The sequence below is a fragment of the Eptesicus fuscus genome, chromosome 11 (genome assembly GCF_027574615.1).
Source record: "Eptesicus fuscus isolate TK198812 chromosome 11, DD_ASM_mEF_20220401, whole genome shotgun sequence".
Classification (NCBI taxonomy): Eukaryota; Metazoa; Chordata; class Mammalia; order Chiroptera; family Vespertilionidae; genus Eptesicus; species Eptesicus fuscus.
The window spans coordinates 65,055,349-65,080,568 of NC_072483.1; the positions used below are offsets into that span (position 1 = coordinate 65,055,349).

The 25,220-nt window shown below is 41.5% G+C and overlaps 1 protein-coding gene across 1 annotated transcript in view; it reads left to right on the plus strand.

Moving 5' to 3' along the window:
* The window catches only part of DNER (delta/notch like EGF repeat containing), a 231,884-nt gene that overhangs the window by 95,083 nt on the left and 111,581 nt on the right, over window positions 1-25,220 (plus strand). The window contains exons 2-4 of the mRNA XM_028151173.2: window positions 1,542-1,838; window positions 4,760-4,854; window positions 7,312-7,478. Of these exons, the coding sequence (XP_028006974.2) occupies window positions 1,542-1,838; window positions 4,760-4,854; window positions 7,312-7,478 (559 nt within the window). The remainder of the gene's footprint in view (window positions 1-1,541; window positions 1,839-4,759; window positions 4,855-7,311; window positions 7,479-25,220) is intronic.

Genomic DNA, 25,220 nt, shown 5'->3' on the forward strand with positions numbered 1-25,220 from the left:
AAAATTAGTGAGATCCAATGGCAGTAGTGACCTCGACAACTGGACTTCCACTTTGTGAAATGAGGTGGAGAGCCATGCAGAGTCTGGGAGGAAAGCATTCCAGGAAGAGAGCATAGCAGGTGCAAAGGCCCAGAGGCGGGAATGACCGTGGCATAGTCCAGGGACAGAAAGAAAACAGGGTGGGGACAGTTCCAGGGAGAAGGAACATACGTGCAAAGAGAGGATACCAGGGTATGAAGGTGTCAGATTGGGGAGGGCTTTGTCTACCTGGAAGGAGTTGGGTTTTACTTTGAGTTGATAAAGATTTTAGATATTTAAAATCCTTTACAGTTTAAATATTCTCTTCAGATACCACTCTACCTATTCTTTTCTGATATTCTGTGAAGGGATTGCTAAGTGATAGCAGAGAATTGACAATGCAGTATTTTTGAGCTTCATTTTATTCAATTCAAAAATCCCTTAATATTCCTGAAGGAGTTTGTTGGACATTGTTTGATGAGGGTAATTAGCATAATGAGTAGCCGTTTTTCCATGCAGAATTATGTATGAACCATTTCTCTAGGAGAAATCGGGGTTCCATTTCTCTGTGGTCTGGATTTTCCTGAGTTCTATTTTGTGATCAGCCCTGAGAAACCAGGGGAGCATCAGATAGAGTCTAACTTTCCGTCATCACAGAAGCAAATGCTAATGGAATAAGTGTGGAGAACACTTCTGAACCCTGGAGGGTCTCCAGAGAAACATTGTTTCATTTCTCATTGTTGCGTAGCATCACCAGGTAATAACAAGTGGCCATTCAGAGGTCAGCAAAGGACTCTGGATAAACATGTAGAGCAGGAACACAACTTAAAGACATGCAAGTGAATTTTATCTTCTATATCCAGCAGGGTTACATTTCTCTGTAATCACCATCCAAAGTGATGAGCTAGGAACTTCTATAAGATTCTGCTTAATGTGCTTCACCACCATGCTCTCTACTAGCTTGCAATGGTCATGCACACTCATCATTTTGGAAGCCTGTAATTAAAAAAGAGCACCTTAAAAAGCTCTGTTCACCAGGTAGGAAACTGGGAGACCAAGGGAAGCGCATCTTCAGGAGAGAGAAACTGGGCATGAGGCAGTCTTGTGATGGTCCAGGATGTGCAAAAGATTTCACTTTAGATCCCTACTTTCATTTGTCATGACACGCAGCTACAAGTATCAAAGTTGACATTTTCTTGATAAGCCTCAATTTTAACTATTTTTGCCTTAGAAAATTTCTCTAAATAACGTGTTCCTGAATTCAGCGTTGCATAGGGCCTTGGTTTGGGAGGCTCTTCCCCATCATGTATCTATCCTTGGGGGAGGCCTGTTACCTGTGGAAAGGTTAACGTTGGGATGACCTTGGGAGGCTGCCCGCAACAACACAAGTAGTTAAGGACATGCGTTCCCCAGGAATAGCGTTTCCACGGGAGCAGCAGCTCTGAGACACCGAGCTAATTTCCCAGCGATGGCACCACTTTTCTTATGAGGGAATAATTGACCCATTTATGGTCTCATTTCAGATTGTTGCGGATCCCTGTGCCAGCAACCCTTGTCACCATGGCAACTGCAGCAGCAGCAGCGGTGGCTACCTCTGCATTTGCACGGAAGGCTATGAAGGTCCACACTGTGAACAGGCACCTCCCAGCCTCCAGGCCTCCGGCTGGACTGAGTCCATGGCACCTAGACAGCTTGAGCCAGTCGCTGCTACCCAGGAGCCTGATGCCATCCTGCCCCGCTCTCAGGCAACCGTGACCCTGCCCACATGGCAACCGAAAACAGGGCAGAAAGTTGTAGAAATGAAATGGGATCAAGTGGAGGTGAGAATGTTTTGTTGCATACGTTTTTACATAAGACATTAGTAAGGTTAATTAATTCCTGTAGTTCTAATTATAGCAACAAAAATTGGAAAACCTTTAAGTTGCCCAGTGAACAAAACAATGTGTCCAATCTTATTCCCGTCTGCACTTGTTTGGGAAATCTCTCTTGGTTACATAGATGAGACATTTGGATTGTGATTGTTTTGTGCACTTAAAAAGAGGAATCAAGAAAAGAAAAGGAATGTAATTATTCTGGGGAACAAAATCCATATACATTTCTGTGAGACAATCTTATTTTGGAACAAATGGCTAATGAAGAGTCATAAACATGAATGCAACCAAGACCTGCCTTTGCTGACCTAATTTTACTCGTGGAATGTTATGTTCACTATTTTCTTGGTTTGCTTGTTATTTTTTGGGTTCTATTTTTGGTGACTTGCAGCCCTTCAATGGGATTTAGAGAAGAAAAAGCTATCATAGATTTAAAATATTTTGAGAACATATTTGAAAATAAAATTCGCAAATTTTATTTAGTTTGGCAATAGAAAATTCTATTTACTAAATCTTGGCAGTCTAGGTCTGGCTTATTGTATTTTCAAGTTCATCAAAAGTCTCATTACCCTATCTAATAAAAGAGTAATATGCAAATTGACCATCACTCCAACACACAAGATGGCCGCCCCATGTGGTCAAAGATGGCTGCCCCCATGTGGACACAAGATGGCCGCCACAGGATGGCCTGCAGGGGAGGGCAGTTAGGGGTGACTGGGCTGGCAGAGGAGGGCAGTTGGGGGGACACAGGCTTGCAGGGGAGTGCAGTTTTGGGGGGGGGCCCAGGCCTGCAGGGAAAGACAGTTAGGGGTGACCTGGCCTGCAGGGGAGGGCAGTTGGGGGAAATTGGGCTGGCAGGGGAGCAGTTAGGCGTTGATCAGGCTGGCAGGGGAGTGGTTAGGGGGTGATCAGGCTGGCAGGCAAAAGTGGTTAGGGGCAACCAGGCAGGCAGGCAGGTGAACAGTTGGGAGCCAGCAGTCCTGGATTGTGAGAGGGATGTCCGACTGCCCATTTAGGCCTGATCCCGATGGGCAGTCAGACATCCCTCGAGGAATCCCAGATTGGAGAGGGTGCAGGCTGGGCTGAGGGACACACATGCCCTCCCCTCCCCCCATACATGAATTTTGTGCACCGGGCCTCTAGTATAAAATATAAAGTGTTCAGCACACTTCTAAAAGTTGACATAAAATATAAATTTGCTAGCTGGAAGAATTTGGGAACAAATCAAAATCATGAATTTGAGGTGACAGCGATAGTGTAATTTCATTCCATATTTTATACTTTATATGACATCCATATAGATTTGTGTAGGGTTGTATTTTATTTCAGGTTTTGCAGATTAAATGACAACAACAACAACAACACATAGATCTTTGTGTAGCACTTTTAGAGTGAAGGAGTATGTCTAGAAATTTTCCTTTTTATAAAAGAGGTAAGGCACCATTTCTTCGTTCATTTTCGTGGGTAATTATAACCAGCTGACCCACTTTTTTCTCATTGCCATGCAATTTATGAAGGCCACATTCAGACTGCAGGGCAGTGTTCTTCGCCTACCTAAAAACTGGTGGACTTGTTCTGATTTCAGTCTTTTAATAAATGCTCTGAAGTTATTTCAATACTTCTTTGCTGAATGACTCACTTCTTGAATGTGAAGTAGATTTGGATTCACATTTACGAGGAAGTGTCCTTTAATGAACATTTCTTCCCAACCAGCCATTTCAATCTATCTATTTAACAACATACTGTCCGACGGCTGGTAAATGTGAAAAAGAAACGCCTCATCTTCCTGTCCTGCTGTTATTTCATAGGCTGTTCAAGAAGCAGGTTAAAAGTGCTAGAGGAAGATGCTTCCCTTTTTCATGAAGTGATGATGCTTTGGGAACCCAAGGCTATTTGTAGCCCTAGGAGACTAAAATTTAAGGAACAGTTGTCTGTTACACAAATTTAACAAGTTGGATTCACGTCTTTGAATATTCATGGTGGATTTTATCGGTAGCATTTGAGTATCCAGCCTTCTGGACAGTAAGTTCTAAGTGTTGATTGGGGTGAAAATACGGAGAATTTCTGTGTTGTTCTCAGTTAATTCAGTGATGAGGGGTACTTTTAATACCCTTTTATTTTGACTTTCATGGAGGAAGACAGTGATCATGGTATGAGGAATAATAAATGAATGAATTGGTCAGAAGCACCTCAGTGGACACAGCTCAAGTGTTCACAATACGCTTTCTGATGAGCAAGTTCTCTCTTCCCCTCCCTCCACCAGCTCCTTTTCCATATCCATCAGTATAACACTTTTGGGAATATATTACTTAAAAAAGGAAGATATAGTCCACAGGGGGCAAAGGGCAGCTCCTCAGTTACCTGGCCTTAGTGTGGGCTACTGAGACCCATCTCCGCACAGAGCAGGGTCATCCAGACCAGATTCTTCTTGCCTACTGTTCGTTTTTAAGGGCTCACTCTCCTAGTGGTGAAGGTTTATACCGCCGTGTGTAAGCTGGTCCTTAACGGCCACCTCCTTGTTCTCTAAGCTTTTAGTCCCTCGGGAACGCCCCAGACTGAACATAGACCAGAGGCCAGTAACTCTTGTTAAATGAAAGAGCAGCCAGCGAACCCTGAGCCCCTCCCTGGGATATCCTATTATCCGTTTTCCCAATCCCCGCAATGGGTAGACTGTTCCCAGGAAAACTTTCGCATTTCAGAAACTCAAAGGGCAAAGCTTTCATTTTCTCTTGAGTTGCTAAGGTTTCACTTGTCCTTTCTCTGTCCCCAGCCAGCATCACTGCAAGGAACGGAGGGATGCATCTCATGGAATTTTGCCTTATAGTATTGTCTTGTGCTGTGAACCCCAACCTTTTTGTTCTTTTTCCCAGGTGATCCCCGATATTGCCTGTGGGAATGCCAGTTCTAACAGCTCTGCGGGTGGCCGGCTGGTGTCCTTTGAAGTGCCACAGAACGCCTCAGTCAAGTAAGAAAATTCTCAGCGGAAAAACTGTTAAGACTGACACTGTAACTGGCTGGGAGGCTGTGTCTCTCCATGTAACTGGTCTGTAAATGGTCCATGCAGTGAGAATCATGCATGGAGATTCATGTGTAGACGTGGTCAATGTCCCTCAAAACCTCGAGGGTGCTGTTTGTTTCAGGGAAGACAGTAGAGTGAGTTGCCCACCGGGATGGAGACACAGACTTGTGGAATTGGTCTGGATGAGTCAGGTGTGAGATGAGAAACCCCGAGGCCTTAGATAAGGTCCATGGCCAGACTCTTCACTTCCCAGATGATTTTCGCTTCCAAAATTCTTTGGCCTTTTCAGATTTTAACGGACCATTGGTTCAATTCTTATGCATAATTTACCCCAAATTTAAAATCTAAACATTATAATATTCTCTTTAAAAACAAGCACCCCAGAAGAGAGCATTTTGTTTTGTTTTAAACTTGCGCTCTTTCAGATTACGTGCTGCCCACTGTCACTGGTGGGGGTGGGGGCCAGGCACAGGGAAGCTGGTTGGCTGAGGACCTGCAGTGTGCCAGGTGCTGTGCTTGCTGGGGGCTGGGGTAGAGCCAGGTTAGAGCGTCCCAGTCCTGGCTGACAATTCCTGCTCCCTGACCTTCTCTGTTGCTATTAACTGCCACCCCTCTCTACCCCCCCCCCCATGCAACCAATGATCCTTTGCTGTCCAGTCTCCAGAGACTTTAGAAGTGTGAGGGACCCATGGCCCTGTAACCAGTGTGCTCCCTTTTAAGGGAGCAGCGGGCATGCACACCTCTTCCATTTATCCAGGGCTGCTCTGCCCACCTTACCTTCTCTACAGTAGTCCCTGAGAACTGTTTGGAAGAGGGGCTTTGTTACATTGCCCCTGCACCCCCTCCCCCCAGCCTTGACTTATTCTGGTCGGGAAGGAGAGGGGAAGAGTCAGGAAGGGCAGTGAACTCTGGGCACTGGAAGTCCCCTGAGCGGGAAAGGTGTGGCGTCTGAGGCAGCTTTGAGTTCTACCAGCAGGGGGACCCCGGTCCTAAGTGTTTCATTGCTTTTAATACAGAGGAAACCCTCATGGGCCTGAGCTGGTTTTAGGGAAATAAGGTTCATTAATTTATGAAACCATCTCCCAGCCCTTTCTTCTCTAACAGCGTTTTTCAATCTTTTTAATCTTATGGCACATATAAACTAATTACTAACAATCTTCAGCACACCAACAAAAAATATGTTTTTTTGTCAATTGGACAAAATAATAAGGTATAATTTTGATTCACTCACACTGGATGGCTATTGTTGTGCTGACTGTTGTCACTCTTTCACTTGATAATCTAAGGGAAAAGAGGTCAGTGCCCCTGACTACATAGTCAGGTATTGCATGTTTTAAAAATTCTTGCAGCATGCTGGTTGAAAAACGCTGGTCTAGGTCATATTATCTTACTTTCATAAACCTTTTCGATTAGTTACAATTTTCTCTCCCTTTAAATGCTTCCCCTCCTCCCCCTCAACAAACCAAGACTCTCTTAGGCTGCAGAGCTGGGCGGATTAGCAGAGTCTGACCCAGGCCGAGGGCTGACTGATCTCTGGGCGTCCTGAATTCTCTTGTGAGGGTTACTGACCCCTTGCACCTGGCGTTATTCATGACTTCAGTCATTCATCAGCCCTTTCCTGAGCACTCTGCTGCAAGCCCAGGCTCTGTGCTGGGGAGGGGCAGCTCTTCTCCCCCAGGTAGAAACCCAGGGAAGGAAAGGTGGCGGGAAGGTGGTCAGAGAAGGACTCAGGGAAGAGGGGATGTGGGGGCTAAGCCTTGAAGATGACTCACCTCCCAGGTGGAGGAGGTGAAGACTGGGAGTGGGGCCGGGACCTACTTGGGGAAGAGACAGCAGTCCTGTTGTCCGATCACTGGGTTGCAAGGAAGGAGGTGACGGATTTGAGAGGGAAACTGAGGCTGAGGTTGATTAGCATCCGTGGCATCTCGTTCTTTGGGTTTTATCCTGAAAACAAGAAAAAGCCAGGGGAGACCCGAGCATGGGAGGTGCACACTTGCGCTCATTTTGATGGCACACCTCAGGTGGCTGATGGGGATGCATTACACCTTTGAAATAAATTCCAGCAGGATCCTTTATATTGTGTGGAAATGGAAGGCGTTGTCTCTAAAAAGAACTCAATATACCTCTTTATTATTGATGAAAACTGTGCCCCATAGGTGTTATCTGTTAGTGATTTTGTGGTCTATTTTTGATCAAGCAGGAGACAGACATTTCTAACAACGTGGGAAATGACAGCCATGGGTGGGCACAAAGTGGGAGCTTGTTTATAAGATCATTTCATCCATTTCCCCATACCTCTGTGGATGTACACGTCATCTCTATGTTTATCTTTAATTTGATGAACTGTTTCTATGGTGAATTTTTCTGGATGGGACTTCCCATTTACACTGCTCCTGTTTTCAGAATTCGGCAAGATGCTACTGCCTCGCTGATTTTGCTGTGGAAGGTCACGGCCACGGGATTTCAGCAGTGCTCCCTCATAGACGGCCGGAGCGTGACCCTCCTCCAGGCTCCCGGGGGCCTGGTCCTCTTGGAGGAGATGCTCGCCTTGGGGCCCAACCACTTCATCGGTGAGTTATGGAAATCTCCCACCCAACACCATGTCTCAGTTTGGTGTGTAGAGACTGTGTATAAGGAATTTTCCAGGATAATCTGTATTCTAGCCATCAACCCAGTTCCCTTCATTTTAGGTGAGGTTCCGCTTATACTCAAAATTTCTTTTGAAGGTAATATTTCCAAGGTGGCTCAATGTGGGGGGCGCATGGGCCCTGGATTCCTGAGACTATATCCCAGCCCTGGCCAAAGTGTCTCAGGGGTGTGACCCTCAGTGCTCAGTGCTCTGAATATCAGGTTCTGATTCCCAGCTCTTCGTTGGCTTTCTCCAAGGATCGTGGGCAACTGGAGGCATTGAGTTCATTTGCTAACAGCAAGTTTCATAGGGAAAATGTATCCCTGAAATGTGTTGTTCCTTAGGGGAATAATTTAAAAAATGTACTTTGATATAGTAATAATATATATGATATGTTAATCACTAAATTACACTACATTCTCAAAAATTACACTTTAGGTTAGGATGAGAAGACAATGATTCTGAGTAACAACCTTTATTTCTCTAACCCATTATTTTTCATTTTGCAAGTTTGTGATCTGGTATCTTTTACATTTCCCTACCTAGAGCTTGCTGAGTGTTTGATGTGGCTTGGATGGAGCTCACAGTCTGTAGTGTGATTCTCTTTAAAGGTAGCAGACAGTGTGCACGGCTCCTTCCGAGGCAGAGCGGCCAGGTTTCTCACAATGGCAAATTGCCTTACACCCACACAGGGCCAGCTGCTGCTTCTTACAAAATCTTTTCATCTTAAAGAAACAAGATTTATCTTTTGTAATCATTATGGAAGCCCTGTGCTCACTGCATTGACATGTGTTTAATGCTCTTTCTGTTTAACTTTTTTTTTTTTTTTTTTTATAAAGCAGCTTCTTAAAATAATTCATTTTTACAACACGGGGCTCTGTACCATGAATACATTTTAGTGAAGAACCGAAAGACTACTTTGAAGAGGACAAAGGCATTCATCTGACAGATGAACAAATCGATGCGAGGGCAGGTGGGAGGAAGCTTCCACGCCACAGGGGATGCCCCGGCATTGTGTTGCCGTGTTCAGTCACTACTGCTCCTTTTTGGGAATAACTGTGAATTCACTTTCAGGAACAACTATCCCCAACCCCCTACTGTCAATAGATTCCATGTACATACCTGAAGACCAGAGTATTTTAAAGTTTCTGTGCAACAGAGCAGAGGAGTCCCCTCTGTGTCTTTGGCTGCTATCACCAGCTTTACACAAATATTCCTTTTTAAACTTTATTGCTGAGAGCCTAATGTTAAACTTCTACACAGTTCAGATGATGACAATATATTTATATTTGACCTATTTCAGTGCTATGACACTTAATATTTTTATCTTTCCTTCATGACCACTGCCTTATGAATATGCATAGTTTCATAGAAAGAAAGAGGTGATAAAACATTTTACCAAGCATCTGTCTCTCCTTTTCTGTGCCTCAGTCATCCATTTCAACTCTTCTGCTCTCTCCTTAATTAGTCCTTCTTTTTCCTAAGTTGGTCTCTTCCAGACATGTCATTTGCTTTATGCAGTGTTTTGGGATAAAGAACGAAATTAATCTTTGCTTAGCATTGTCTGCTCCCTGGGAGGCATCATAGGAGCTTGTTAGATCCCTGAGTGACTCAGTGGCTCAATAGTTTGTATTTTCAAATAGGAAAGATTCATTGTCCTGTTGCCTTTCCATGAAACATAGTTGTAGCCTGCTTGTCTTGGTAAAGTAAATTTTTTAAAAACCTGTGGTTGCTTGGAAACACTGATGTGATAGATGATCTTGGGGGTGAAGGAAAAACCAGCCCTCCGGTGTGTGGCCTCTGTGTTAGAAGCTGTTGGAGGTCCCCATTTCCTTGGGGTGAAAGCCCCATTGGAGTCCTCTAGATCTTATTTCCTCTTGTCACCTCCTCTTAGGCATATTTCCCCTCACATCTACATGGTGCACCTCTGCTCTGTCACCTGCTGCCTGTCCCACCCCAACCTGGACCCTCACCCTGCCTCACCCCATCCTTCCCATGCCTCTGACCCCCAAATTGATTCCTCTTCAACACCTCAACAAACTCTCCGCATTTGGAGTGGTTTAGGAGGAAAACTGCCAGTCAAAGATGCTACCTTACATGTATTCTCAGCTATCCTTAAACTCTTATAAGTTTTTACAAAAACACACAGATGACCTTAGACCGTTCTCATGGCTGGTTCTCCATTCGATAAGCAAACCCAAGTGGGGATGTCTGCTTTACCCACACTGCCCACCTACCTACTTGCTCAGAAATGCTCCACTTTCCCTTCACACTTTTCTCTGTTATGGTCCGTATTGGTTGCTACCTCAGTCTGATATTTTATCTCTTTCCTCTTCTTTGAAATGGTTTTTACTGTGATCCGGCCTGTTCCTCTCTCCCTCAATTTTTCATGGTCTAGCTGCTTGTATCTGTCTGTTTCTCTTCCCTTATCCTGTTCTCTTGCTCACAACCCACTGTTTTATCTTTCATGTACCATTTTTTTTCTTATAGTTTTTAGTACACTTTTATGTCTCATTTATATCGTAAAAGTACCGTAAGTGCATTTTTATGTGTAGACCAGTTGCTTCATTTATGACGCACTAAAACGGCTCTTAATACCTTAGATCGAAAGAGTGAGTGGTGCAACCCACAGCCCATAGGAACATCCTTTAGGACCTGGGATCACTTCTTCAGGATCATAGCTACTAAATTAGCCACTGACCTCCAGAAATCAGTGACTTCCAGGTCTTTGTATCTGATGTCTTACCTGGATTAGAGACGTCCCTAGTCTGTGCATGCCTCTTGGGTGCCTCTGGGGAGCTGCTGAGCGCTTGAGATTTCCTTGATTCTAAGTTATTAGTTTAAACAGATTCTTGTCATGCAAAATAATTTATAAAGCAGTGCATTCTCTTTATTTTCTTCTCTTGAGAAGCAGGGAAGAATAAGACGGTACTTCAGCAGGTACAATGAAGGGAAGAGTTTCCTTTCCTTGAGGTAATAAGACTGAGCTGGTTTGGATCTATATTCATGACACCCCCAGGACTTCTGCTTTGGACCATGGCCAGCTTTTGCATACTGACGCCAGCCCGGAGCGGGGCTACATTGTCCCTGCCTCTGAACCTGGTGGTCAGGATTGCTGGTCACCCTTCCTAGATGCTCACCCAACCTCAGCTCTGCAGGTTTGCACAGCTGGCATCATTTCCCCCAGCTCTGACTCCTTCGCCTTCTCCCAAGTCTTCTATAAACCTTTGCTTTACCAGCTGTGTAAGCTACACTTCTCCCTGATAACCCATTTTTAGCCAGCATCACACAACTTAGCATCCGAATGTTCCCTATGCTATTTATTTATTTATTTATTTATTTTGGTGTGCTGATTTTACAACTTTAATTAAACTGTAAGATTTGAGAGAAGCGACCATATCACAGGTCCTTGTTCCATTGTGGCCACATGGTAGTTACCTGAGTGATTAAATTCTGTTCATAAGTAACGGTTACCTGCTCAGTAAATGCCATGTGAAGAAAATTTCCAGCTGCAAATGTCAATCTTTAGAATTCTTTGTAGAGTTTCACAACCCACCTCTGTGACATTTAAACTTTCTTCCCTTTTATTACATTGAAAGTATTCTAGAGGGTCAAATTAAAAAAAAGACAAAAAAAAAAAGGAAAGAAAGAAACTTTTCATCATTCTTTTGGGAATGCTACATTTTGCATTTTGTCCTTTAAGATATCTTACTCAGAGGTCAGGGGTAAAATAGTCAAAGTTTGGAATTGCTACCAGCTATAGAAACATTAACATCTTTGCCAAAAGCTTAAGCTTGAACAAAAAATGCAAATATTTCACCTTTGCTGATCATCTTAAAACCACAGTTGAATATGGTGTATTGAACTCCCTGCAATAGAGGAAGAAATGTTCAAATAAAAAGTAATAGTTGGGAGAGAACAAAAGCAGAGGAAGGATAAGGCTGCCCTGAACAGCATAATGTAGATAACATTCTTATAGTTCACATTTGCCTAGTAGGAAGATTTCTATTAAATTAAATTTTACTTAAATTGAAACCACATTTCTATATTATTAGCAATCAGAATCATTCTTCTTGGGATCTTTTATTATTGGTAATGTATATTAGGATTTTAAAATTAGTTTGCCTTGAACTTCACGATTTTGCTCCCGTCTTTCTAAATATTGTCATTGTCAGCATCATTTATTTATTGGTTCCTATTAATTGTGGTGATAAATTAAGCATTGATAAGAAAGATGGATTCCATTACAGACACACCTGGTCCCTATAGTTGACAGTCTAAACTGAGCTGAGTCTCACTGAGTGTTGGTTGCTCAGGCTGCGATGGAGTTGGGGCAGGTGAGCCAAGATGAATGAAATGTTTCTCCTACCCTTTAAGATAGTCCTTGGAATTAGGCTTCATAGAAAGGCGGGTTGCTGGTCTATCAGACGCAGCAGAATCTTTTACAAGCTACTCAGTTCATTCTTTCACACACCATAATTTGTGAAAATCCTAGGAACTAATCAATAGTATTTGTCGATTAGTTCTTTAGAAGTAAAGGACAACCCCTATAGAGTAAAATTAGTTGGCATCCATGTGTGTAAGTTACTAAGGTGCTTCTGTAGATTTGAGTACCAGTTCCATAATTTAAGAGAATGAAAAGGTGGCAGGCAGTTCTCCCGGAAATTGTGCCTGATTCATTGGTTGGAGGGGTTTGCTTGGTTTTGAGAAGCAAACTCCAAGTATGTCTTTATAATTATAAATTCCCCTCTCTCCCTCCCCATTCTGCCTCATTTTCTTTTTCTCTCCCTCTCTGCCCTTTATTTAAAAAATAAAGATGGCACATTTTGCTTATAGATTGATATGTAAAAATGAAATAAAGAAAATTATTTTGATATTTAACCCTTTGCACTCGCTTGCTTTTTTCTCGATTCCTTTATTCTAATGCTAACCGTGTCGAGTCACACTCGACATCCGAGTGCAAAAGGTTAAAAGAATTTATTGTTAACTGTTTTTTAAAAAATATGTTCTTATTGATTTCAGAGAGAGGAAGGGAGAGGAAGAGAGAGAGAGATAGAAACATCAATGATGAGAGAGAATCATCAATCAGCTGCCTCCTGTACACCCCTACTGGGGATCGAGCCCGAAATCTGGGCATGTTCCCTGACTAGGAATCAAACCGTGACTTCCTGGTTAATGGGTCAATGCTCAATCACTGAGCCACACTGCCTGGGCATATTGTTAACTCTGGAAAGAAATACCTTAGTACTTAACCAATACTAGTGAATTTCAACCCATCTTATCTACAGAATTTGATTGGAATATTTCTTTAAAACTTTTCCTGCTGCTTTTAACTTAGAACAAACCTTCCCAGGGCGTTGCCAGTGTGCTGAGAGCTTTTCAGTACAGATTTCAACTAAGAAAAGAATTTCTTTAATTCGTTTTTACAGCCAAATTTCTGCTCCTCAATAGCATCTCTTCTCTTTCTTCTTTCTAAGGGTGGGGCAGAGGAAAGGAGAGAGGGGAGAGGTAAGGAAGGAGAATGAAATAGAGGGGAGAGAGAGAAGTCAATTGATCCTCAGGGCTAAATATATAAACCCCAGAACTATGGTTTTCTCTTACTAGAAGGTAATTTTAAAATTTATGCTCTTTTTTAAAATAAAAAAATGCTCTTTAATGTAGATAATATAAATAATACACTTTTTTGAAAGAAGAACACATTTGTGCGCTGTCTGGTTATTTGTTTTTTTCATTTAGTGTGTCACTGACATTCTTTTGCATTAATAAATATAAACCCATAGTACTCTTCTCAACAATTGTGTAGTGTTCCATTGAATCAATGTACTATATTCAATATGCTGCTGTTAAACAATTAGGTCCTTCCTTTTTTTTTTTGCCTCTTTAGACAGAATTTCAAACATTATTATAATCTTATCTTTGTATCTATAATGATGATTTATTTGGGTTAAATTCCTAGGTGTGGAATTTACTGAATCAAAAGGTTCATATATTTTAATGACAAATTTGATACAAATTTCCAAATTGTTCTTAACTTTTTTCCAGTTTTCACCCATGACAACCTGTTTATCTTTGACAATGCACATTGTTCCCCTTCCATGGACTTTAAGCTAGATGCTGTTAACCAAATTCAAATGGAAATTTACATACACCTCTTAGCAACTTAACAACCTGAAACTTGTAGGGAGCCCCTCAAGACTGTGATTAACAGTCTCCAGAAAAAGGACAGTTCAAGTCCCTTTAAACAAAAGATACCTAAAGTGATTGCATCACACTATGGCATTTAGAGTCATGGTGAATAGAATGGTTTATTATATCATTGCATTTTGCACATCAGCACAATTGTAAAATGGTGAGAGAGGGTGGCATATGGACAGTGTCTGCTGCTCTCAAGGTCCCCAAGATTGGTCATGCTCTAGTGACATTTCTCCTACTTAATGTTCTGCAAAGAACATTTGTGTTCTAGAGATGACCCCTCCTTCTCATAGATCCTCTTGCTTCCCCACTTCAATATTCTGAAGGTTGATATTTAATTTGCATTTATCAGAGACTTATGGGGTCAGATATATTCCAGGAGGATGGGGCAAAGGATTTTCCAGAATGGACAAATGTTTTGGTAACCTATGAGGGAGGCTTTCGAGATGATCATTTGATTTTGACACAAAGTCTTGGTAGTTGTGATTGCTTTTCCTGAAGATTTTGGGTAAAAAACTCAAAGCAGCAAGTAACTGGACCAAAGTAGGGCACGTCAGCAGGAAGAAATTGTGGTTTCGGGTGAAGAATATAAATAATTAGGATTGCGTTTCAAAAAGACTCTCTTGCCTTCTCCTCTCTGATGTTTTTTCTGACATTTGGGGTTTGAATGCCAGGATATTTTTGGTGTTCACATGCTTCCTTAACCAGCGACACTCTTCTGGCTGTCCTGTTTTAATGCTGTAATTGTAAGTTTGACCTGCAAAAGTGATTTTTGCTTGGTAGACAAATGGAAATATCCTTAAATAAGTACACTGACAAAGGCTGTCTGGCTACATCACTAATAACAGATGACAGCCTCTGGAATGCTACCGTGATAACAAAATAAGCTCTCCGTCATCTGCTCATCTCTCCGCATCCCTGTTTATTATCAATAAACACTTACTGATTAATGACTCTGTGTAGGACACTAGGCTAAGTACTAGGGACACAAAGAAGTAAAAGGTCGAAAGTCCTGGCTTTGAGAGATTTCCACCTTCAGGCAGACAGGACGTACTCATTATGTAACCCAGATAAAACATGTCCCATGACTGTCTTGTTCATGAAGTCACATTCAAATAAATACAGTCTAGTAGCCAAATAAATTAAAACTCTTGAAATCTTTATTCATCTTTTTGAGGGAACATGAATAAGAGTGGGATAAATGCACTCTTATTATGCCTTAAAGTCTTATCAATCTTATCTCCTCCTCAAGACACTATGTGCTTGGCACTTTGGGAAAGTCTCTCTTCCACTGTCACTATCTCCTGTTTCCTACATTAGATGCAATGACGTATCCTATTCTTTTCCCACATGGTAACAAAGGCTGGGGAACAGATATTGCATTAAGACTCAGAGATGACAGTGTAATCGACAAATAATACTAGATTCAACGGATGATGCCGAAAAGGAAAATTTTCCCATTGAATTTCTGAAAAGTATTACTCCTTCGGGAATGCCGTGTCATAAATTGAATTGAAAGTAGGTGCAATCATCATGCTACTGAGAAATCTTAATAGTAAATGGGGTCTTTGTAATGGTACTAGATTTATTATCAGAAGATTGTGATCTAACATTATCGAAGCTGAAGTATTAACAGGATCTGCGGAGGAGAGGTTGTTCTGATTCCAAGAATTGATTTGTCCTCCTCAGTATTAGAATAAGTTTAATCAATTTATCAGTCATTGCATTTATCAATGTTGTTTTTATATCATGTTTTGCTTTTTTATGTCATGTCTTTGTTGTTGTTATTGTTTATTAATCAATTTATATATTATTTTCATATACATTTTACTAATTTTCTTTCATCTCTGACACTTCTATTATAGAGAAAGGGCGGATAGCAATTTCTTCTAATTAATTTCCTTTCAATGTGCACGAATCCATGCACTGGGCCACTAGTTCATAAATAAAAAACAGTCAGAAAATTCACAAATTAATTTTGTAATAATGTGACAGTTGTATTTTAAGAAGCAGTTAATTTCAAATATTAAAGTTTGATTGGCTTTTACCAACAAGCTTGATTCCAAAGTTTGCACTTCATCCTGGGGAGCCAGGACCCTCCCTGGGGGTGGGGGGCAAGCAGCCCTTGGACCAAGGCAGCGGCCTGCAGTGAGCACTAGAGATGGAAGCTGGGAAGACCGAGAGCACTTGAAGTGGTTGATCATTTTTTCTTTGTTTCAGTGTGAACAAAGGTTCATTTAGTTTTGGTTTTGGACTTCTGCCTTACCCACAGAGATTCCCGTTAGATTCCCGTTAGATTCCCATAGTAAGGCAGCCTGTTCAAGCAACGTCGCATCAGGATTTTGGACCATAAAGGTTGCAAGAGAGTCAGATAGAATTTTTAATTTGCTACATTGACTATTACAGAAAGAATCGATAATCAGATAGCGGTCCCAGGACTTTCGTAAAGACTGGAGCATAAATGAAATCTGTCTTGGTCAGATAAAGGAAACCCTCTCACCTCACTGAGCTGACAGTCAACTGAATTAAAGAATTTAATTTGGGGAGGGAACGGATTGGGAACAGGGACAATCTGTAATTCATTCTTTCTTGATAAGCCCCGGAAGCAGCACTGGTGGTGTTGTTCGTGGCCTGGGGAAGGGCATGGTTTATAATGAGGCTTGCTACCGAAGTTGGTTTGGGTCTCTGTGCTCAGGGCAGCTCCTGGCTGAGGTTAAAGCTGCTCCGTGCTCCACTGAGGCTGTTAGCTTGAGCAGAAGGCCAGGGAAGTGTGTTCCTGTCACCACCAGCTTTCTTGTATGGGTTCCTTGTTTCTCTTTGCTACCTTGTCCTTCCTGTTCCCTCATATTTGCTGGTACCACATGCAGGTCACTTGTTTTTCTTCCCCCCCAAAATTTATTGAGCACCTACTGTGAGCCAGGCACCTGCTTGGTGCTGATGATAGAGCAATAAAATGAAACAAAATCGTTGCCTTCATGAATCTTATGTTTTAGTGGGTTGACAGGTAATAAATAATTCTGCAAATAAATAGAAAACTACAACTGTGATAAGCACACTGTGCTATGATGTAGCTGATAATAAAAACCTGACATATCCTTGGGGCAGGGGAGATCACTATCTTGAAGAAAGATGATTAGGCTGAGATATTAACTAGGGAACAGGGAAACCCTTGCAGGCAGAAGGCTAGAACTGCATGTGCAAAGGCCCTGTGGCTAGACAGAGTACACAATGTCATAATATTGGAGGAACTAAAACAAGGGCGAGAGAGGTGGAGAGGTGTGTATGGGGGGAAGTAGCCTGGGCCAGCCTTGCCTGGCTGTGGAGGCCACATTAAGATTCTGTTGGCAATGGGGAGCAATTGAGGGGAAGGAACTGATAAACATATTCCTCCTATGTCAGGTCCCTCCAGAAACATGCATTTTAACATGGCAGAAAAGAAGTCATCCTTACAGCTGTTTCTCTGCCTGGCTGCCAGACACCTAGGACATTGGTGAACCCCCACCGGTGTTTGTGGTCACACCCCCAGAGATTCAGATTCACTGGGTCAGGTTAGAGCCTATATAGAAGTTTATGATATAAACTGTAGGTAATTCTGACTCACTGCCAATGCTAGGCATTTATGAGCCAGATCGGAGAGGGGCTGAGTGGTGGGGACTATTTTGAAGCTCCAGAAAGTGGAGCAGATAGGTAAGGCTGCCCCTGAGCATCTTGAGGACTGAGGCCCAGGGTATGACTGTGCTAGTGATGAGAATGCTAATATGAGCCAGAAATAGCCTGACCAATCAGGCTGAATCCCAGTCCGCCTCGCCATTCCTCCCAATTGTTCTCTCTCCAATCATGGCGCACCCCTGGGGATTCATTGCAGTGCATTGGCTGCTTCTATTTTTAGTGCAGTAAATACCTGCTCTGAAGAAGAAAGGTGTTATGCATAATTGAAGAAGCACATGCATCTCAAATTAGAAACCTCAACAAACACTTGTAAATTCAGGCAACGGTCTTTCATATGACCTTGAAGTTACCAGACAGTCTTGTCGGTGGCCACTTAAATGTGAGATTTTTGAAACAAAGAGATGTCACAGAACAAAGGCAATTGACAAATCATATTTACAATGCTTGCAACAGCCAGGAAGGTAAACATGTTAATCAACAGCTTTTCATGTTAGCTCATCAGAAGGCCCAATTCTCTGACTGCCTAATGTTTATAAAGTCATCCATAGCCCAATTAGCTGTGTGTTTATAATCTCCCATTACCCTCACATCAACACAGAGAAATGATGAATTATTTTGCGTTCATAGTAATGCCATTAATCAGGATGCATTCATTGGGTAGTAAGGACTGGAAGTGGTGGGCAGTTGTATTTGAGGTCTACAGGAATTGAGCAATTGATTGACTAGTACTTGATGAGTTGAAAATGTACTAATGGAAGATCAAGTGATACAATTCCAACTGATTATGAAAAGGTGACAAATAGACATTGAAAATGAGATTAAACAAATGAAGAATTTCCACTAGTAGTGAGCCAACAAAATTTCAAAGGAAAGTGCAAATTTATTTTCATATTCTACCAATAAGAACTGGCATTAAAAAAATACTGTATGTCCAATTAGGATGTAGTTTTCATAAGCAATGAGAAAGGGCTTCTTTTTTTTTCTAAATGGAGATTACCTAAGGTCAGAAATGGGCATATAGAGCGATTTGACAGGCCTACTTTTAAATTTTATTTAAAAAAAGGGATTTTATAATTTGAATATTTTTATACCACTAAGCCCATTGTATTGCATTATATTGACCAGTGCCTCTTGAATTAACTGCTTGTTATATGTTTTAAAAATGTCTTTTAATTGTATGAATTGTCATTATACCTCATTTATTCACACACACACAGATATTTTATAACTTAGGCATGAATTGTTCAAAGTGGCAGATAATAAGAGTTATGCTATTATGAATGCATGGTGTAATTTTATTTGGACGTTATTTTTAACCTTTTATTGAATTTATTAGGGTGACATTGGTTAACGAAATTATACAGGTTTCAGCCGCACAATTCTACATCATCTGTACACTGTATTGCGTGCACACCACCCTAAGTCGTCTCCTTCTCTCACCATTTATCACCCCTATGTTCTCCTTCTACCCAACCCCTTCTGACAATCATCACACTGTGTGAACATTATTTTTAAATTCTAGCAATAATTTTTAAGAGCAGCAATAATTTTTTTTTAAATTCCATTTCAGAGGCTAGACAGGAGAGGGGCTGAGTTAGAGGACCCTCTAAATGACATCCTTGCTTGCATACCAGCACTGCATTTTTCTCAGGGGACGGACGTACTTCCAGAGCCTTTTCCTAAGACCAACACCAGTGTAAGATCCAGTTATGTTCCACTTTAAACAGGTGTTGGTTTTTTATTTTGATGTTAGTGATGATAATGATGGTGATGACAGTGGACATGATGGTGGTGATCATGATGATGTTGATGGCTGTAGTGGTGGTGGTGGTGATGATGAGGGTAATGGTGATGATGGGGGTGCTTATGAGGATGATATAGTGGTGATAATAATAGTGGTGATGAGGATGGGAGTGATGGTGGTGGTGGGGTGATGATGGTGGTGATGACAGGAGTTATGATAATCAGATAATGTTGTTGGTGCTGATGATAACAGTGATGGTGAAGATGGAGGTGCTGATGTTGATGATGATGATGATGATGATGATGATGATGATGGTGGTGATGAGGATGATGATGGTGATGGTGGGGTGATAATGGTGTTAATCATGATTATGGTGGTGATGATAGGGGTTATGATAATAGGGTGATGGTGGTGGTGATGATAATGATTATGGTGATGATGGCTGCTATCAAAGGAGTGTTTGTGTATAACTTTTGACTCTCCTAAAACTTCAGTTGTTTCTCAGTATTCATGGAAGATTAGTTCCAGGAACCCCCATGGAGATCAAAATCCAAGGAAGTTCAAGTCCCTTATATAAAATGGCATAGAACAATGCGTACAGTCAGCCTTCCACATCCAGAGAGTCCCAACTGTGGATGTGAAACCCAGGGATACAGAGGGCCAGCTGTCTATTTATTGAAAAATATCTGTATGTAAATGGACCCATGCAGCTCAAATCCATGTTATTCAAGGCTGAACTGTACTGAACGTGTAGTACTTTTCAGTCACTTGGCTAGACATAACCTACCTGATGACTTAACTGAGTGACATTGATAGAGGTATCTGCACTGTTGTTGTTATGTGCCATTGTGTCTTTCAATTCAAAAGCATCATTGGCCATAGCTTACTCCAAACATCCCAGGAAATGAGTTATTCTGTATGAGAAAATTTTGCAAAAATCAATTTACTACCTTAAGTATCACAACTTAAAAGCAAGCAAGCAACAAAATCCAGCCTTTACATGGAAATTTAAAGTAAGATTCGTTAGAAAAAGTCAAAAGACTCTGAATGAGATCCGGGAGGGTTGGTGTGGCCAGGCACATTCTTCAGCAAATGAGGCATCATTCTGTTAGTACATGGTGTAGTGACAGCGTTTTTAGTGCTCATTTAATTTTTCTCCTTAACTCCTGATCTGCCAGCATTCTGCATATGTGCACTGTGGGGATAGCTGCGTTCTTTACAAAGTGGGGGTGCATTAGTAAGCCTCGTTTTATATCATGTTGCCCTGGACTTGGTCTACATTCAGGCTTGCTCCCTGCCTCAAGGTTGTTTCTGTGTTGTGTTTTTTTGTTTTTTCTTTTTGTCTCTGGCTTGGCATTGTCAAAAGATGATTTATTTATCCGGTTTTGTTCCCCAAACCACAAGTATTGAGTCACAAATCCACAGGGATCTGGCCGGCTTACTAAGCTTTGCACTAACCTTCATCCTACCTTCTAACAAGTGGGCATGGGGGGGGGGGCGGTTGCCTACCAGTGGGAGCTGGAATCTGTGCTATTTCACACTTCTCATACCTATCTCGTGCCAGCCATGGGACTGTCCCAACTATGGACAGTTTTTATAGGTTATAGGTTTGTGCCAGATGACTCGCCAGTCCTAATAGGAAGACTAGGCAGTCTGTTTCCAACACCTACTGCTCAAGTATTTACAGCCAGAATTTTTATTTTGCATGTATGCTTTCCCTTTAACAGGAAAGAAAATGGTCTTTAGCCAAACCACTGAGGTGAGAAATGCAAATCTCATTTGCTATTAATCCCAATGAGGTAGTAACGACAAAGTCCATTTAAGACTCTTTAGTGTTAATATTAAAGAAGACAAGTGGTAAAATCAACAGTTAATGGCCTGGAGCCAGCCATCTCTGCTCTAACTGATGCTTGACCACACCACTGCATTCCAGAGATAATGACTGGACCTCTCTCAGGGCTCTCAGCTTCTCATTGGCCCCAAGGGAAGTGAGTTTGGCCAAGTCACTGTTTTAAAAGGACCGTAATGATGGCAGAACATTTTATTACTGTGTTAATGAGCACAGTGTGGGGTGTGGACCAGGCAGAGTCTTTGTGTGTGAGTTAGGGGAGGGTGGTGGGGCGGGGGGTGGGGGGGCAGAGGAGAGAAGGATTGAGAGGAGGGAGAAGGAAACCCAACTTTTATTTGTCCTCATAACCAGTTACTCCAGAGTGTTAACGGATTCCTGGATAAACTTTGGAGAAAGTTTGCCTTCATTACAGTTTTAAAACTCATTAGGGAAATCACCCAGTTGTGTAGCAAGTAGAAGGGGTCTCCAAAGCCATATCTTCCCTCCTCCATCCCTCCCTCTTGCTTTCCTTCTGAAGTTCGAGTTGAACTGTGTAGAGGGTTGGAGACTTTTTCTTTGCATGGGCCCCAGTCTCCCACTTGTAGTTCTTTATGTCCTTCATGATGCAGAAGTCTTATCTTTCCTTATCAACCCCACAATGGAAAAATCATATAGGCGTTTCTATTGTAGCTATTTTTTCTAGTATGATTCTGTAAGGGCTGATAACTATGCAAAACTAAGTTTATGTTGGCCGGTAAAGCTTGTTTCTGGGCCCTGTTTTCTCCCTCTCCTCTCCTCTCCTCTCCTCTCCTCTCCTCTCCTCTCCTCTCCTCTCCTCTCCTCTCCTCTCCTCTCCTCTCCTCTCCTCTCCTCTCCTCTCCTCTCCCTAATTCACTCTCCCTGTCCCATTGATTTAATACCTCTATATTTAGATGAGACCCAAATTGAAAGCATCAGCCCTAACATTTATAACTACACCTGTCCTACATCTGCCTACCAACTTGACTGCTCCATTTCAGGAGAGGTCTCATCAGTGTCTCAAATTTAATATGTTCAAAATGGAAATTTTGATTCACATGCCTACCACCACCACCCACAAAGTTGTTTATACTATCTATGTGTGATTTCTTCCTTTCTCTCCTATCCCATATACAAAAATCTTCTTGGTTATTGTTCCAAAATGTGATCTTTAAAAAAGCACAAATCATGTGTTATCCCCTTGTTTAAAACCCTTCAGTGGATTTCCATTGCACTTGGCATGGAATCCAAATCTTTACTAAGGTTCATGAGACCACTCTGTAATCAGGTTTCTCCTGCCTCTCTATCCTCATCAAGATGCTGGCCATTGACACACTGATGTCCTCATCCATCTGACATGCTGACCTCCTCAGCTCTTTCCTTGGCACTTTCTCAGCTTTCAGTGTTCAACCTAAAATCTGCCTCCTGCTTGGGAACTTAATAAACAATGGCTGAATGTTGAATGAATGAGGTCAACTCTCTCTCCATCCATATACTTTTCCCCACCTCATCCCATGGAATGCATGGTCTCTCCATTTAGGGTGACTCAGTATATCAGTCTTATACTCAGAATTATAGACTTTAATTGCACAAGTCTGATTTAAACAAATGTTTATTCATAATCACTTTCAAAGAACTCTAATTTTACATTTGTTGTGGTTACAATGAAGAATATACGGCCCAGAAAATGAGAAGAAGATAAAATGTCCCTTTGATAAAAGGTGCAAGAGTCCCTGAAACATTTGATGGAAAGCCATCATTTTCTTTTCTCCATTTCTGCTTCACTTGTTTTCTGTGTGAGCGTTTCCTTTCCTTCATCTCATGCAGTTCCTAAACTGTGATTTTGTTTTCTTTTTCCTTTTGTTGGCCTAGTCTTCCTTCCTCCCTTCCTCTCCTTCCTCTTTCCTCTCCTTTCTTTTATAAATCTCCTTCTTTTATTTCTCCTTCTTGCTTTTAACTTAAATCAGGCCTTAGTTGGAGCAAGTTCATAGGCCTGTGTGACGTCAGTGCCTTGGATTTTGAAAAGACTATAGAAAATGCAGGTGTTGCCAAAGCCCGCTCTAAAATGTCTCTGTAGACAGAACCAGAGTGTCATCCTCAGAGACTCTAGTGGAGGGTGAGGAAGCTTTTCTATCCAGTCCTGGATCAGGAATTATGTTATCCATATTGATATCACACCATTAAGGAGGGAAGAAATAATGACCATTTGCTTTGCATTTCTTATAGTGTGTTAGAAGTGTCCATGGTATGAGTACCGTGTCCCCCCGCCCAAAAAAAAATCACACTGACTTTCAACAACTCTCAAATGACCACGAATCCAGCCTCAAAGAACTTCTTTTGTAAAAGATGAATTCTTTTTCACTCTGTTTCTTTCCGCTGTCCCTTTGTAAAGGGCACAGCTCCTGATTTTGGCATGAGGCATTTCCCAGGGGCTACTTGACTCCCTCCCCTCGCTGCAGGCTGATGAAAGTTAAATTGGACAGTATTACTTTTCACGATGAGGAAGTCCAAGCCTTTTCCCTTAGACATGGTCAAAGAGAGGTGCGAACAACTTACTGAAATTATACTGTGACCTGGAAGGAGTCAACAGGTGCTGATCTCATCATGTGAGCAGTAGATTGCCCAAAATAGCATGCTTATCCTGTTGACTCACTTTGAGAGATTAGGTGACATAATTAGGAATTACATAGGAGTGTGTGACACACTGTTGCAAAGATTGATTTCTTTAATCGTTTACTAAGGAACTTTAGGGCCAAAATACTCACAGTCGTATTAAGCAAATAAAGCTAATACAGAAACCTTTAGCAGAGTTGTGGCCAAGAACTTCTGAGACCTGTGAAGAAGAGGGAATATCAATTCTGTCTAAATAATCAGAGTTGGCAGAACTTTCAGAAATAGATGCATAAAATGTGCTTTCAGAGGCTCACCTAGATGCCTCTGATTCAGGGTGGTTGTTACCTTAATAATAATATTACTTGCATGATTTAGATTAGCTTTTCTGCCAGACCAGTGGTTCTTAACTGGAAGCATGTGTCAGAATTATTTAGGAAGTCTTTTTTAAAAAACATGCCTGTCAGGGGCCCATCCCAGATTATTGGTTCTGAATCATTTGTGTTGGAGCCCAGAAACATGTGCTTGGAAAAAGCCCCTGTAAAATTATGTAGCTTCTGCTTTCAAAACAGTCCAAGGCCCACTACTCTGGACTGAATGTTGGTGGTGGCAGAAACCAGGGGTGACTCATCTTTGTAACCTTAGCATTTAATATGGCCCCTAGTTTGTAGATGGGAGCTCAGTAAATGGTCATTGAGATAATGGAAGCAAATTATCTAGAAAACTACACCATGTATATTTTTAACTGTGCATTCATTTGAATTTCTACCAGCTAAGTGCATTTAATAGCTGAATAGAATTTAAAAAATAACCTTTGGAGGGAGGTCTCTTCAGCAGAATTACAAAGCATTATGTGGTCTAAATGCTTAGAAAGTGGACTGATGATGTAGATTTCAATCATAATGCGAAAGTAGAGAACATAGCAGGGGTATGAAAAACACCTTTATAATTACCGATATCTGATTGACCTCTATTATTTTATGTGTAAAAATGTCTTTTTGAATAAGAACTCTGATAGCATCCCAACATTGTACCAGACTCTGTGTCCCTATCAAGGCTAATCACAAATTGATAGGCACACATTTCCTTAGAAAACTGGGATCTATGCATTCAAATAATTGCTGTTCTTCTATGTTAGATGACAAGACATTCTGGAAACTCCTCTTCAGGAATTACCTTTGCTGCTCTGTCATATATAGAGTGTCCCCCAATAATGTATACACACTTTGAATGATTATAAAGTCGGTATTTATTAACATACAGTTCATTTTCAAAATTTAAAAGAATCCGTAGACATGAATAATTTTTTTTTGCCAATGCCTGTTTTCAAACTGATGACCGTTCAGGTCCAGGCACTGCTGATAACATGAAGCAATGAAATCGCAAACATCAAGAATCATTTTGTTCAGTATTTGTGCACTCTCAATTAGTCAACTGTTGCTGGTTTTGTACCATAAACTTTATCTTTCATGTATCCCCATAAAAAAGTCTAATGAATAAATTTCCTTTGTTCAAGCTTAGTCTGGCTTCACCTATTATTTCAAATCAGTTAAACCTGAAAAGGAGTGAAAATTAAGTGAGTTATCAGCTGTTAAAGTGTGTATAAAATTTTGGGGATATCC